This window comes from Exophiala xenobiotica, assembly GCF_000835505.1.
Source record: "Exophiala xenobiotica strain CBS 118157 unplaced genomic scaffold supercont1.1, whole genome shotgun sequence".
NCBI classification, from domain to species: Eukaryota; Fungi; Ascomycota; class Eurotiomycetes; order Chaetothyriales; family Herpotrichiellaceae; genus Exophiala; species Exophiala xenobiotica.
Genome location: NW_013562494.1, coordinates 2,689,683 through 2,703,365, shown reverse-complemented (window position 1 = coordinate 2,703,365; position 13,683 = coordinate 2,689,683). Strand labels below are relative to the sequence as shown.

Here is a 13,683-nt window from a genome sequence, read left to right as displayed (position 1 = left end):
ACCTACATCCGTCAAGCACGAGTCTAATGATCTACGCCGACCTGTCACGTTGCGAGTTTCCATATCATGACGATCAATATGCAGACTTCCTGCAGGATGCCTTTTCTCCGCTTTGCCATACAAACACCCTACTCGCTTACTATACAAGCTATCGTGAAGTTGAGGTCTTCTGCAGGCCTTGGACGCAGTACTAGCTACTTTCGTGCCCTCCAACTTCCATCCCGCCTGCGGAGGACGATGCGGCCAGTCTCTACAGCCCTGGTCTACAGATGATTGATCAGCATCTTGCTGTCAACCTGGAGATGTCCATCATGACTTATATTCTGCGGTTGCCTGGAGATGCAGCCTGCCTCTGAGAATTTGCAGACTTGCTTTCTGTTCGTTGTATTAACATTTTGGCCGTTTCATAGTGGCTGTCTGCCCGATTTGACTTACCTTGCCGTATCTAGGTCCAGCAGCGCATACCCAGACCTCAAATGCCAACCATGTCCGCCTTCCTCCAATGGCTGAACCGGGAAACCGGACTTCAGTCATTGCGTACCTATGCCAATAAAGACATCTACCTTATCCTTCTAACCCGATTCTTGAGGATGTTCGCCTATGGAGGTGCTGCTTTGGTCCTTGCAGTCTTCCTGTGGGTAGACGGATATGGAACACAGATTGGGACTTTCATGACACTGACTCTGCTGGGAGACGCTGCGATCAGTTATTTGCTCACTATTGTGGCAGACAAGCTTGGTCGTCGCCGAGTGTTGATGGCAGGCTCACTACTTATGGTAGTCTCGGGGACGGTATTCGCTTTGACTAAGAACTACTATTTACTGCTTCTGGCAGCTATTGTAGGAGTCATCTGCCCAGGCGCTCACGAGGTTGGGCCATTTCGTGCTCTTGAGGTGCGTCACTCTGTCCTGGGTACTCAACCTAGAATGAAGTCTGACTATATTTCGTTCTTCAGGAGGCTATTCTCGCCCAGCTCTCTCCCCTCGAAGCCAGAACTGATATTTACGCTTGGTTCGCCGTTGCTTCTACTCTCGGCATGGCAACTGGCCTTTGCGTGACCGGCTACTTGACCTGGGCACAACGTACCTTTTTACACCGCGACTGGAAGGAGACATATCATCCAGTCTTTGGCATGTACGCCTTGATTGGGCTGATCAAAGTCGCGATCACCTTTCTTCTCAGCTCTGAATGCGAAGCCGGTTCTGCATCGAAGTATTCTTGGGCGGCAACGACCACCGTGGAAGAGGTCCCTTCTCCTTCCTCAGAGCAGACCGGCCTCCTTCCGCGTCGATTTTCGACTATTAAACAATCACCGTCTGCCCCCACCACGTCAACGACTGCGTCCTTGTCGTCCCGTCTGCGCAAGTCCCTAGCCTCACCCTGGAAGGTTTCGCGCTCCTCTTTGTCAGTGCTATTGCGCCTCTCCTTTTTGTACGCTTTGAATGCTTTCGCAGCCGGCATGCTCCCTCTGACTCTGATGTCTTGGTACGTGTCTCTGCGAAGCCGATGGTTCCTCATGCATCGGATCGGCTATGTTATGTCGGTTGTCTGGCTGTTGTCAAGCCTCTCGAATTTGTTCTCGGCCTACGTTGCGCGACGTGTCGGTCTTGTTCGCGCAATGGTTTTCATGCACCTTCCATGCGCGCTGTTCCTGTCGTTGATTCCGCTGGCTTCCAAAACCTGGTACTTGATGATAATTCTGTTGCTTGGAGATGCTGTGTTTGGAAGTATGGATCAGGCTCCACGCGAAGCTTTTGTGGCCGCTATATTTTTGCCCAGAGAGCGAACGCAAGCAATGGGCACGCTGAACTTCGTGAGAACCTTGGCGTCGAGTCTCGGACCACTACTCACGGCATATGTCTGGACAAAAGAGAGGTGGTGGATTCCGTTTGAACTTGCAGCCGTATTAAAGGTCTGCTACGATATCGGCATGCTGGTTATGTTCCTGAAAACACCGCTGCCTGAGGAACGGAGAAGAGTCGAAGCAGAAAACGGATCGGGTGAGCCGCAGGAAATGACAATGACCGCCGCCGACCTGGATGTGAACATATTGATGGACGAGTACAGTACCGGAGACTTGGCGCCGCCTAGTGATTTCGAAATCAGCGATGGAGAAGAAGAGGATGATGAGAGGACACTTACTGGGGATGACCAAGATATTTCTGGACGCAGGCGAAAGTACAGCTCGTGATAGCGCGGCCTTGTTACTCTCTATTGTATTTGGAGTGAAGTAAAGTGGGCGTTTTGCTAATTTCTAGAGCATTCTGAAGCTCTCAACATATTACTACCGCAAGAAGGACATACTCCACGGGCTTTTCGGTTCAGGATATTCCCTGAGTCAAGATGCAATGCACAATTTCGAGGACGGCAATCCTCAGCACCAGCGACAATGGTCAGAGCATTGTATGGCATCGGGTCTGGCTAGGACACGTTGCTTTACACCCAGGCCTGCGTCTCTCATTTGGTTAAAGTGACTTTACGACAGAGTCTGGTAGTATGCCACCTATTTCGATCATCACAGTCACCAATGGCGTTTTCAACAGCAATTCTTCTGGTGTCGGCCTATTCAAAAACCAATGTTTCTGATGAACCTGGACTCCAGACGCAAACCCCTTCGCGTTCCGGCTCTCGCAAGCCTGCGACGAACACGGCCACGGCCGGCATTTTACCATTCCACGAAGGAAAGCATATTCAGGGATAGAACCCTTCCAGGACTCGAGCGCACTCCCTACGACTAGGGTGCTACGGCAGAATTTCCTAGACTCTTTCTGAAATAAAAGTATCAATCGAACAGGCGCCAGAGAGAGCCTAGCTTCAACAAGAAATCCTCATCACTAGAACAAAAGCACCATATGCGGACAAGAAGAGCGTGCATCAATTAGGTCTGTCAGTGTTGCTCGCGCGAAGAGATCAGGCTGTGCGCCCGACCTCTCCTTGCAAGTAGTTTGTCCGGTTGTCACCTGGTATCCAAATGGCTGGCCTTGCTTGTGCGAAAGCAAAGGCTTCGCCTTACCTCTTTTCCATCTCCTGCACACCTTTACAGAAATTTTGAAGACTGTGCTGGCTGTCGTCTGTCGGGCGTTCTTCTGGGACAGTACTCAGCTGATCTTTTGCCGAATGGTTACACCATTGTACATATTTTGACCCCATTGTCAAGGCTCTGTCACACGGACGTGGGATTCTCTGTGTCTTTTGTCCATGTTGTCAGGATTTTTAACGGCGCCCCGAAAGCTGAAGTTAGGTGCTGGCAGGAATTCCGCTGCCACGATGTCTCCTTCTGGCAAAGACCCCTTGCTGAGAACCAACCAAACACAAGGTCGCCGGCTGCACAAAACAAGAGGTGCAACAACATGGTTCAGAGCCGGAAGCATGGGATAATATAGCTCAGCAGGCTGCACCCGAGCGCACATCATGGCCTTGGGATTGAGATCGTACAATCGCCCGCAAGTTGCCGTCCAAGGGTACCTCTGGGCCTTTGATGAGCGCAGCAACTGCCAACCTCGGACAGGAAGTGCCGCGGTGCATCACGGTATGAGGCACGGCTTAAGAAGCAAAGACTACAGGGAGAAGGATTTGGTTCCTTAAGCTTCCTCTGCAGTCTCACCGGACTTGCAGAGGTTCTTAAGTCAGCGGGTTGGACGGATTCGCAAGGACCCAGAGAGGTGTGAGCCACGTGTGAGCAATGAAATCCATTGGAACCGCCTTGGGAGGGCGTTGTACAGGATATAGCGCCGTACCACCTTTTTCCCTTCGAGAAGCACCAGGCGCCTCGTGGTACCCGGCCTAGCATGAAGGTAGCACATAAACCCATGTTGCAGCTCTTTGGACAATGTTGTTGTTTCGAAGCAGTACCAGCACGTCGCACTTCAGGTTGCTGCTGCACCCAGTTGGGAAGTATCGCGGCCGACGAGGCGAATCAGGCGGACGAGTGTGGACGAAGACGCGCTCAGGCAGCCCCAGGCTCTGGATAAGTTTGCCTGAAAGAGGAAAGATTCATGAGGTTCGGAACCGACGAATCAGCCTCTGAGAAGGCCCTGAATCGGATGGGCGCCGTTATCAGCGACATCAATGCCTGGCTCTAGTCTTCTTGGGGCAAGGCTGTCCGTGCAGCCAACCGTGGCCTTCGCATCTCGACTGGCCTCCCCTCCTCTTCCTTCTCCTCCACCTTCCATCCACCTTCTTGTTGGATACAAGGTTGTTTGCAGCGTGGTTGTCTCTTTCAGGACCTGTGCTCGTTCATTCGGCGCCTGGCATCGAACCAGCCCTTCTCCAAGACTGTCTATCGGCAAGGGCGCTCGATCACGCAAGACGGGACGTCTCCGCCATTGGCCCCTTTGTCCACGGTATACCTCGCTTTCCACCCGTCTTGGAAGGCGTGACTGGTATCTTTTACCTCCAATGGACTGTGGGGTTTCGAACGGGCCGATGACGACTTGGCTTCTTTGCTCTACAAACCTCTAGGAGGATATATCTCCATTTCTTTTGACTCGGCCAGGTCCTTTTCCTGCCTCTCTTGCCACTTTGCGGTTGCCTTCGAAACCTCCATAAGGTGCTCGGTGTGGCCTTCTTGTTTCACAAGCAGAGTCTGATCCTCCCTGTCTCGGATGTCCTTCAGCCTTGGTGGTCTAGCTTGACCTGTCCTGACCTGTCTTGCTGGCTTTTTGTCCCTTTTCGGAGATCTCCTTAGATCTACAATTATATTTATATTGTACAGCCGCTTTCTTCCCTTACTTTCCGAAGATAACTAGTCTGAAGATTCACTCATTGGCTTGGCTCGGCTCGCTGTGAATGCCACTCATCCTATACCGTCAGCCAGCCGTCACTGGGGTTGATCAACGCAGGATAAATTGACGTCGGTATATACACGTCCCACTCATCATCCCACGCAACCACGGATCTCTGCCCAGTGCGACCACCAACATGGCTTCACTTATGGACGAACGGACACTGCTGTGGATAGGACTTGCCATATGCGCCAGCATTGTCACTTATCTCAGTCTAAGCCAACGACAGAGAGACCTTGTCTTCAAACGACTCCAGTTGAGGGGTCGGCGAGCTTCGAGTGCCAACACGCCCCCAAGATCGCTCTCCCCGGACAAGAAGGACCCTTCCAATGCACCACCCAAATCGTCTGAATATGTCAGCACCTTCCCGCCTTTGCTTCGAGAGAATCTTGAACAAGTCGCCGCTTCGTTACCGGAAGATCAGCGCAAAGCCATGGGTGATCTAAGCTTTGACGAGAACAATTGGACCAAGTCGATCTTGGATTTCGAAGAAGATTTCCGCAAGGCCGACGCGGACAAATACGTCTTCACCGGCGTGAAGATCCAAGAGGTTCGAGCTCTAGGAGATTTCCCGGACTATTCCACTCTCAGTGGTGTCCCCTTGCCAGAACCATATCCCGAACATGACATTGACAAGGCGTTTGCTCGACCATACCGACCATTCAGATGGAATTACCATCAGACCATGTGTATGTTGTCTGCACTTTTTCCACTCCTGAGTACTACTAATGCTTTTCCACAGCCCTCACCAAACTCGAACCCAACTGGTGGATTGAGCTCGAAAAGACTTACAAACAGCGAATCTCCCAACGCAAAAAACTCTACGCTGAGCACGGCGAAGCCGTCCTGCAATGGCTCCCTGGCTCGGAACTCGCATGTAAAGAGCTCATGGAGATGGTACTCCAGTTTATCTGCGCAAGGTATCCTCAGTATTTCACGCTGCATTCTGATAAACGCACATTCGAGAACAAAATCCTCGGCACGACTCAAGACGTCAAGGCCAAGCACCCTCTACTGGTGCTTCTCGACAACGTCCCCGAGGACTTTGCCATCACGCTGCGCAACCCGGAAACAGGCTACTATCATTTCCGCGCGGGCGTGATATGCTCGGCTCTCGGCTGGAATGTAGGGACCAAGATCGGCATGAACCTGCAACAGATCCACGCGCCTATCCCGGATTACAAGGAGAAGATGCAATTCAGTATGGATCGGTAAGTAGCTTTTCTTTTGAGACTCTGCGCGTCAAGAGTAGAGAAAAGTCATGGTTGCAGCGATTGTGGTGGCTGACATGAGACGCTTAAAAAACAGATTCTTCACAAAAATGCCCGCCGGTAGACCCATCCAGCGGGGTTCCTGGGGCCTCGAGGTCGATCAACCACTGTACATGCCTCCAGGGGACCCTCACGAGAAGTACCGGGATTTCCAGATGCCTGACCTCGAGACGGAGCGGGTGCATCTGCGGGTGGACTGGCAGACGCTGCGACGGCTGCCGCTGAGTGGCGGGATCGTGTTCAACTTCAAGGCGCTGTTCACGCCCATCACCGAGTTCCGCGAAGAGGCGTATGTGCCGAGTCTGGTGTTGAAGGTGTTGAGGGATGGCAAAGAGAATCTGATGAAGTACAAGAACACATGGCATGTCGAGCACAAGGTCGTCCCCGCGCTGGAGGAGTACGAGCGCGAACAAAAGGCACAGGGTACGGTGGAGAAGGATTGGCAGGTACATACACTCGATGAGGCGCCCTGGTTTCCGGGCTGGAAGGAGAAGTGGGAACGGCAGCAGGGGTTTGTGCCGGAGGAGTTCAGATAGTGCTGAACCGACTGGACAGACCAAAGAGAGGTGAGGGAGGGGAGTGGGTCGGAGACAGAGGAAGGCAAGGAGGGAGGCAAGCAAGCAAGCGAGCGTGCAAGGGAAAGGAAATGAAATAAAACGAAACGAAATGAAATGAAGACAAGGGGAGGACGTATAGTCAAAGGCATCAAAGGGCCATGAACCGCACCGCTTGGACCGGGTCTAGGTTATATAGGCGTTAATGTGGGTTAGCCGATCTGGTGAGAGAGAGCGCCAGACAGAGAAACAGAGAGATGCCTCGTCGGCGGCAATAATGCATCTGTATACTCTGACTAGCAGCCGCTTTACCATGATCACCGCACTGTATATTTTCCTCGATGAGGTCAAACCATTACCCGATGAGCAACGTGCACATTCTGCTTGATGTAGCCGGAGAGAAGAGCGAGAGAGACAATCCTGTATTCCCACGACCGCCACTCGCACTGTCTTCTCGATGCAGCCGGAGAGAGACAGTCCTCGATGAACAGACATCCAGGCCCTTCTCTCCTACAGTATCACGATATCGCCGACGCAGAAAAGGGAGGCAGACAGGCAGGCAGTACTCCAGTCCCCAACGAAACAAACGTCAACGCCATACGTACCTAGGTAGTATCTATGCATTCATTCCTACTCTACCTAAGGTAAGTACTCTAGTCTAGTCTTTCCAATCACATCACGACATCACCGTCTCTAACGGTCGGGTCATTCCATCAGTGCATCCGGTAACGTCCAGACCCTAACATCGCCTTCATCACCCGTAGATATGATAACCTCCTCACCGTCGAACCGCTTATCCTTGTCCCGTCGCTCGGCCCAGCAGACATGATTGATCTCGTACTCATCATGGGCAGCCTCGATGAGCGCAACGACAACCCACTTCATCTTGTGCACTTTGTACGGCTGCGAGCCATTGCCATTCTCCACCTCCTGTGGCTGCTGCTGCTCCTGCTGCTCCGTAGGACCAGGTGCACCCGTAGCTGTAGCTGCGGCTGTGCCATTCATGACCACATCGGCATCAACACCAGCATCCACCGAGTCAACAACCTCCTTATACACGGCGATGGCCCCGTCCCCACCACAACTGACCACCAGTCCCGTCCGGGCCGACCAGTCCACAGCATAGACGCTGCGAACGTGCACCTTGGGGAGTACCGCATCCTCGACCCAACGTTCCATACTGCTCATAGGCCTGATGACGCTCGGCAGTCTCGAACTTGCAAACCCCGTCGGCGCAGCTGCTGGATTTACACTCAAATTTCGACCTTGCGCCCTCTTCGCCTTCTCCGCCTCACTGAGTTCACGTCGCCATATCCGGACCGTCATATCATCCGAGCACGACACGATCCGCGGCTGCCAATCTGCTTCGAACTCGCCAACCATCGTCTCCCGGTCTTGATCCGACGACGCGTGTGACAGATCCAGAGTGTCATAATTGATGAACCCCTCCCATTTGACATCCCACACCGTTCCCCTGTGTCCTTCAATAACGCCCACGCAGATCCAATCACCCTCCTCCTCGACGTCGCGCCACAATCGTATCGTATCGTCGTAGGACCCGCTTGCAAGAATGTCTCTTGACCCGATGATCTCGTCTTCGCCGTCCTCCTGAGCGGAAGAGGAAGAGGCCGAAGCTCCGTTGGCATTTCCGTTTCCGTTTTCCATCTCGACATCCCCGTCACTTTCACCATTCAATTTCCGTCTCTTGGTTTTCCTTCCACCATTGCCTCTCTTCGCCCCAGCGCACCAACTCACGCACTTGACGTCGCCCGTATGCTCGCTCAGCACGGCGATGGTCTCCCACTCCTCCGGCTCGACTTCCTCCCATATCCAGACCGACTTATCGCGCGAACAGGTCGCCAGTAGATTCGTCGCGTAGTGAGGAGGGGAGAATTCAATGGATTTGATCTCCGAGTCGGGTCCTGTCAAGAGTGTAGAGAAATGCCATTCCTCATCCTCTCCGTCGTCACCGTTGCGTGTGAGGTCGATTTCGTTGTCGTCCTCCATGCCCATGCCCATTCCTGTGTCCGTCTCTTTACTGCTGCCCTCCCTACCGTCTTGCTGGGTTTTATCACCGTCGTCGTCGTGGTCTTCTCGAAACCTCGCCCCCTGCCGGTCGTCGTTCCATATCCATATCCCGACATTGGCATCAAAGCTGCCTGTGCCGAGAACGACAGGCTTTTTGTTTTGTTTGGCCGCCGCCGATCCTTTCAGAGATGTTCGTCCGTAATCTTTCCACGCCACGGCTCGTACGCTGCGTTTATGCCCGCCGCTTATCGTCGAGATCAGGGAGTAGTCGCGCAGATTCCATATGTTGACCGTCTTGTCGGCGGACGCTGTTGCCAGGAGTGGTGCAGACGCCTCCGGGTGCGCGATTGATTGCCATGATCGTGAGGGACCGGTCGAAGGGTGGTGTAGGGTCTTGAGGAGGGAGAGTTCAGGTGGTGATGGAGAAGCGTCCACCATTGTCACTGTCTTCTCAGAGGGGTGTCGAGTCGGTCGGAGGTGAGGCGACTACGTACAGTACCTAAGGTACAGGTCTCCAAGAGGACTCGCTGGTGAAATTGTGCCTCCGAGATGTCGCGCATCGAACTCCCGTGCAAAAGGGTTGGAGAGCGAGCGAAGGACTGGGTGAGCAAAGTGATCACCAACCTCGACGCCGTTGTCCGAGGCAGCTTGTATGGGGTCTGGAAAAGGTGCAATCGCCGTTCACTTTTTTCTGCGAGCACGAGTCCCGAATTGCAAAAAGAGGAAAAGTGACGTCTGCGGGGCGGAAGGCCGATAGTCTATGTACAGCATCAAACTAAACCAATGATACACACTGGATTTACAAGGCAATTCACAAGAGCAGATAGCTACAGTACGATTGAACTCTCTACTCTCATCATTCGACATCTCCGGACCAGATCTATAGTAGTGCTGGAAAGTATATGTACGTCTCAGCAAATATTCAATCTGTCGTTGATTTGCTCCCACCAGCCGATAAGGACAAGCAAAAGGAACATGGCTGAGTCGGAAGCGATATATCAGCATCGCGAGTTGTGGCTCTTCTCTTCTCTGCACGAGATGGGACCAGTCTCTCCCTGGGGAGTGGCTTCCCTCAGGATGAGCAGAAGCAGGCTTTGCCACGCCATACTGCAAGGGCGGTTGCGTTTTATTGCTCACTGCCACCATGGTAGTCCTGCAGTGCTCTAAGGTGGACCTTGTTCGCCTGACTGCAAATCCGGCTGCTTCATAACCCAGTGTCACTGTGGCACGGTGCCTCATTTAGAGCCGGACAGTGTCAACTTCCACCAGTTGGTAAATTTCTTTCTAAAACCGCCATCTTTCTCCTTGTTGCTCTGCCACCACCAAGCTGAAACCACTCCGACAGTCATGCCAATAAGATGATCAAAGTAATCGATCTTCATAATAGGTCTCAAACTGCCAACGAGTTGTAGTAAACCAAGCCCTACCAACAGGTACTTGCCACTGAATGAGAGCTTGTCTGCAAGGTCGGGTGGTAAAAAGACAATCGAGAATCGGTCACTGTAGTAGGAGATTAGTATTTCTTCGGGTCTGAGTCTGTCGCCAGCGAGGACTTACTCTAGATGCAGCCACAAATATGCCGAAACAATACCATAGACACAACCACTAGCTCCAAGGGTCGTCGTAATAAATACTTTCTGCGCCGAGTGGCGCGCCAAACTTCCAAGGCTTCCTAATAAGCCCGAAGACAGGAAGATGGCTAGAAACGTGCCTCGTCCAACTTCTTCGTGGAGAGGCAGACCAAATATCAACAGTGGTATCATGTTGGCCAGGAGATGGGTGAATTTCTGGTGGCTGAAGAGACTCCCCAACATACTGAGAGCGTACGGATAAGCAGGGACAATGATGAAGTATTTGTTCAGGGTCGACCAGAACGGCGGCAGTCTCCAAGCGCAGAACACGGCCAAGTTGATTGCGACTAATCCGCTAATGGTCGCGAAAGACAGCGCGACGTCCGGGAAGAATCTCTCGGACTGTTTGGGTCGCTGCCAGTACTGAGAGTAGAGGTAGCAGCCTCCGACTGCCACAGTGACCAAAAGGAGCGAAGGCAGCAACCGCTGAGCTGTGGTCTGCTGAGCCACTTCCGGTGATTCGAGGGTCAACTTTGATTGAGCCCGGTTCTGGGCCTTCAGAACCCATTTCTCGAATGTATTGGGTGGCCGCACCTCTTTCGCCGACTCCAGACCTTGTTCGGGACGCTGAGCTAGGGCTCTCGTCCTCTCTTCCTGGACCTTGGTCATGCGCTGGTCAATCTGCGCCTGTAGCTCCTCCTCCTCTTGCTGGAGTCTGGCTTCGTTCTCCGCTCGAATCTTCTCAAGTTCACTAACACCGAACACGTCGCCCTCCTTGCCGGATAGCTTGGCTTGATAATGACCACTCTGCGGACCTCTGTAGAACCCAAGATCTTGTCCTCTTTGTAGCAATTCGGAGGGGTTGTCTCTCTCAAGCGCGTGCTCTTCCCGCTCAATGCGCCCTAGGATAGCCGCATCTTCATCTATTGGGTATGTTGTTCTCAGCCATTGCAGACCATCCTCGAATACATGCGGGTATTTGGCCAATTCCTCCTCCAACTCTTCCGGTAGTGGAATATCGAGGGTACCGTCATGACGGCGGCCATGGATGACTCGGAGAAGGTAGTTGGCTACATTTGTCGGCGGTGCTTGTGATCCGAATATAGCGACGACTTCTTTATGGCTCAGTTCGCCCTTCTGGAACCTCAGACCCTTCTCCGGTTTCTTGCCAGAGCCATACTGTTTGAGGATCTGCACAGCTGAGGAACGCCGGAAGCTGTATGGATTCGATTGGGTAAAATGCCTCTGTTGGCCGTATGAGCCGCATTGAGAGCGCAGGGAAGGGAGCGCTTGGAAGATAGAGGACGGCGGCCTATGTGACGGTAAAGGAAGAGGGCAGAACAAGCCTAGGGTGTGCTCAGGAGACCGTTGACATGTAGAATGTTGTAGGCATTTCCGGGCCAGGCGCAAGACTACCGTTCCAGCATTGTTCATTGCCTCTTGTGATTGAGCGCCGGGCAGTATCTCCTTGGCGGACTAGCAGGACGTAGTTGAACAATCGCTGAATGCTCGCAGTCGAGTTCTGTCGCAGGCATCTAAATGACAGCCGTGCACGTGATCGGGCTGTCTTCAGCCTTGCGATCGAGTAGAAGCCTGTCAACAGGTAACACACGAATTTCTGAGATGTGGTCTGACTTGGGTAACTGAGAAACGGATATCTGCAGATGGGTTTCATCACATATCCCCAAAGCCACGGCTATCTCTACATTGATTGCTATGATAAATTATGGCCATGTCCCGTGCATCCATCACGGTCGCGCATTAGAGGGCAATCTTACTCATAGCTCTTCCCCATGAACTTGGCCGCAACCTCCTTGTCATGCCCAAACACCAACTTCGCATCGAACAACCTCTGCAACCGTTGGATCATCTTCAAGCTATGAATCCATGCGTTATGGTCTCTCGCCAGCCAGCCATGTGGATGACTCAACTCATAATTTTCCGCGATATGGAACTGATCGGTGGTCCAGATCCATGTACCCGACTTCTCCAGGTTGACTTGCATGATCACGAGCCCCGGGGTATGGCCGGGAGAATGGTGCAACGTGATGCCCTGAAACAGGTCCAGATGGTCCTCGCTGAAGGTGTTCCATTTGAGCTGCCCTTTCAAGTCCATATATCCAGGTAGATAGACACCCAAGTCAGCACCAGTAGCGACCGCCCAGCAGGCGTGCTTGAATTCCTCTTCATGGACGTAGATCGGCACGTCGGTGCCCATGAAGTGCTCCAGCCCGCCCGCATGATCGAGATGCAAGTGGCCGATAATGACCGCTTTCACGTCCTTGATGTCGTTTCCTGTTGCTTTGATGGCGTTGGGCAGCTTCTGGTTATCACTATACTCGGTTCGAGGGAAGACATCGGTAAGTGGTGCGCCCCAGGCCTATGTGCTGTTAGCCAGAATCCCTTCCGGTTTACCCATAGAGACTGGACAGCATAACATACGACTTCTAGATCCTCAGCACAGCCCGTCTCGTACAGGATACATCCAAAGCCAGGAAGTTCGATCAAAGCGGCCAGGACGATTAGATCCCTTCGCTTGCTCTCGGGGTTCTTATTGCTCAGAGTACTGGTATTTTGGCCTCGGAGGAGCCTGTGACGATAATAAGTCCTGTGCTCGTAGGTTCCTTCTTGTAATGGATGTGAGAGTTGCCGCATCACTCTGGCTTGAGGCATTCACGAGTGCGAGGAACAAACTACAATGCCGGACGGACTTACCATCCTTCATCAGCTTGCAACGTTCCTAGATCCAGAAAATGCATCTTCGTGCCCGTAGGACACTTGAAGGCAGGCACTGAGGCCTGGGCGAGGAGTTGTGCGGTATTGGAGGATGCCATTGTCGGTTGTCCGGAGCTGCCAGCCAGTCCAGAGAAGTGATACGTGATCGAGGTACTCCGTCGTTCAGATGAAGTCTACCTAGGTAGAGTTGAGGGAGACAAATGTTCTTCCTTGTAATGAGCATGTCCGGAACTACCCCCTAATATTTTATTTCCCGGACCCGTAATCGGCTGCCATGACGCGGGGTCGAGAAGAGAGAGTCAGTACCCATGGTTAATGGCTCGCTGGGCTATGCCAAGTATCCGTGATAGATTGACGGTTTCGATGACGAATGAGCGAAGGATATGGTCAAGAAGCCGAGCTTGCAAGCTTTGTTCTCCAGCGAGCTGGGTCCATACCCCTCGTTTCGTCGTATGGATGAAAGGACCAAGGAACGAGGAGAAAGAACGCCATTTGGAGATCAAATGATGGTCGAAACATTGTGAATTGCGACCCATGTCGATCCACAAGAGTAAAACCGACTGAATAAGGAAGTAGTCCCTCGGTAGGATGAGCGAATGTCTGTTGACATGTAGAATTGCTCCTTAGAAGTTTAGGCTGCAGACAAAACTGCGCTTCAAGCACTCGTACGGCAGAGTTCATACGGCACACCACAGTGCATATTCACGCTATTCTACCATATCAGCAAGCAAACGAACAA

At 52.6% G+C, this 13,683-nt stretch overlaps 5 protein-coding genes across 5 annotated transcripts; 2 read left to right on the top strand and 3 right to left on the bottom strand.

Annotated features, from left to right (window-relative positions):
* The first annotated feature begins 448 nt into the window (after positions 1-448).
* On the top strand, positions 449-2,426 carry PV05_01050 (uncharacterized protein). Its single transcript, XM_013465997.1, has 2 exons — positions 449-893; positions 956-2,426. The coding sequence occupies exons 1-2, from the start codon at positions 477-479 to the stop codon at positions 2,189-2,191; spliced, it is 1,653 nt and encodes a 550-aa protein (XP_013321451.1). The 5' UTR covers positions 449-476; the 3' UTR covers positions 2,192-2,426.
* Positions 2,427-4,499: 2,073 nt separating this feature from the next.
* Positions 4,500-6,913, top strand: PV05_01049 (uncharacterized protein). Its single transcript, XM_013465996.1, has 3 exons — positions 4,500-5,473; positions 5,527-5,995; positions 6,093-6,913. The coding sequence occupies exons 1-3, from the start codon at positions 4,921-4,923 to the stop codon at positions 6,589-6,591; spliced, it is 1,521 nt and encodes a 506-aa protein (XP_013321450.1). The 5' UTR covers positions 4,500-4,920; the 3' UTR covers positions 6,592-6,913.
* A 314-nt stretch (positions 6,914-7,227) lies between these two features.
* Positions 7,228-9,322, bottom strand: PV05_01048 (uncharacterized protein). Its single transcript, XM_013465995.1, has one exon. It carries the CDS (start codon positions 9,073-9,075, stop codon positions 7,315-7,317), a length of 1,761 nt encoding a protein of 586 aa, XP_013321449.1. The 5' UTR covers positions 9,076-9,322; the 3' UTR covers positions 7,228-7,314.
* A 154-nt stretch (positions 9,323-9,476) lies between these two features.
* On the bottom strand, positions 9,477-11,700 carry PV05_01047 (uncharacterized protein). Its single transcript, XM_013465994.1, has 2 exons — positions 10,195-11,700; positions 9,477-10,137 (listed from the first exon to the last, which is right to left on the bottom strand). Exons 1-2 carry the CDS (start codon positions 11,640-11,642, stop codon positions 9,873-9,875), a joined length of 1,713 nt encoding a protein of 570 aa, XP_013321448.1. The 5' UTR covers positions 11,643-11,700; the 3' UTR covers positions 9,477-9,872.
* A 163-nt stretch (positions 11,701-11,863) lies between these two features.
* Positions 11,864-13,524, bottom strand: PV05_01046 (uncharacterized protein). Its single transcript, XM_013465993.1, has 3 exons — positions 12,924-13,524; positions 12,651-12,798; positions 11,864-12,588 (listed from the first exon to the last, which is right to left on the bottom strand). Exons 1-3 carry the CDS (start codon positions 13,040-13,042, stop codon positions 11,983-11,985), a joined length of 873 nt encoding a protein of 290 aa, XP_013321447.1. The 5' UTR covers positions 13,043-13,524; the 3' UTR covers positions 11,864-11,982.
* Between the last annotated feature and the right edge of the window lie 159 nt (positions 13,525-13,683).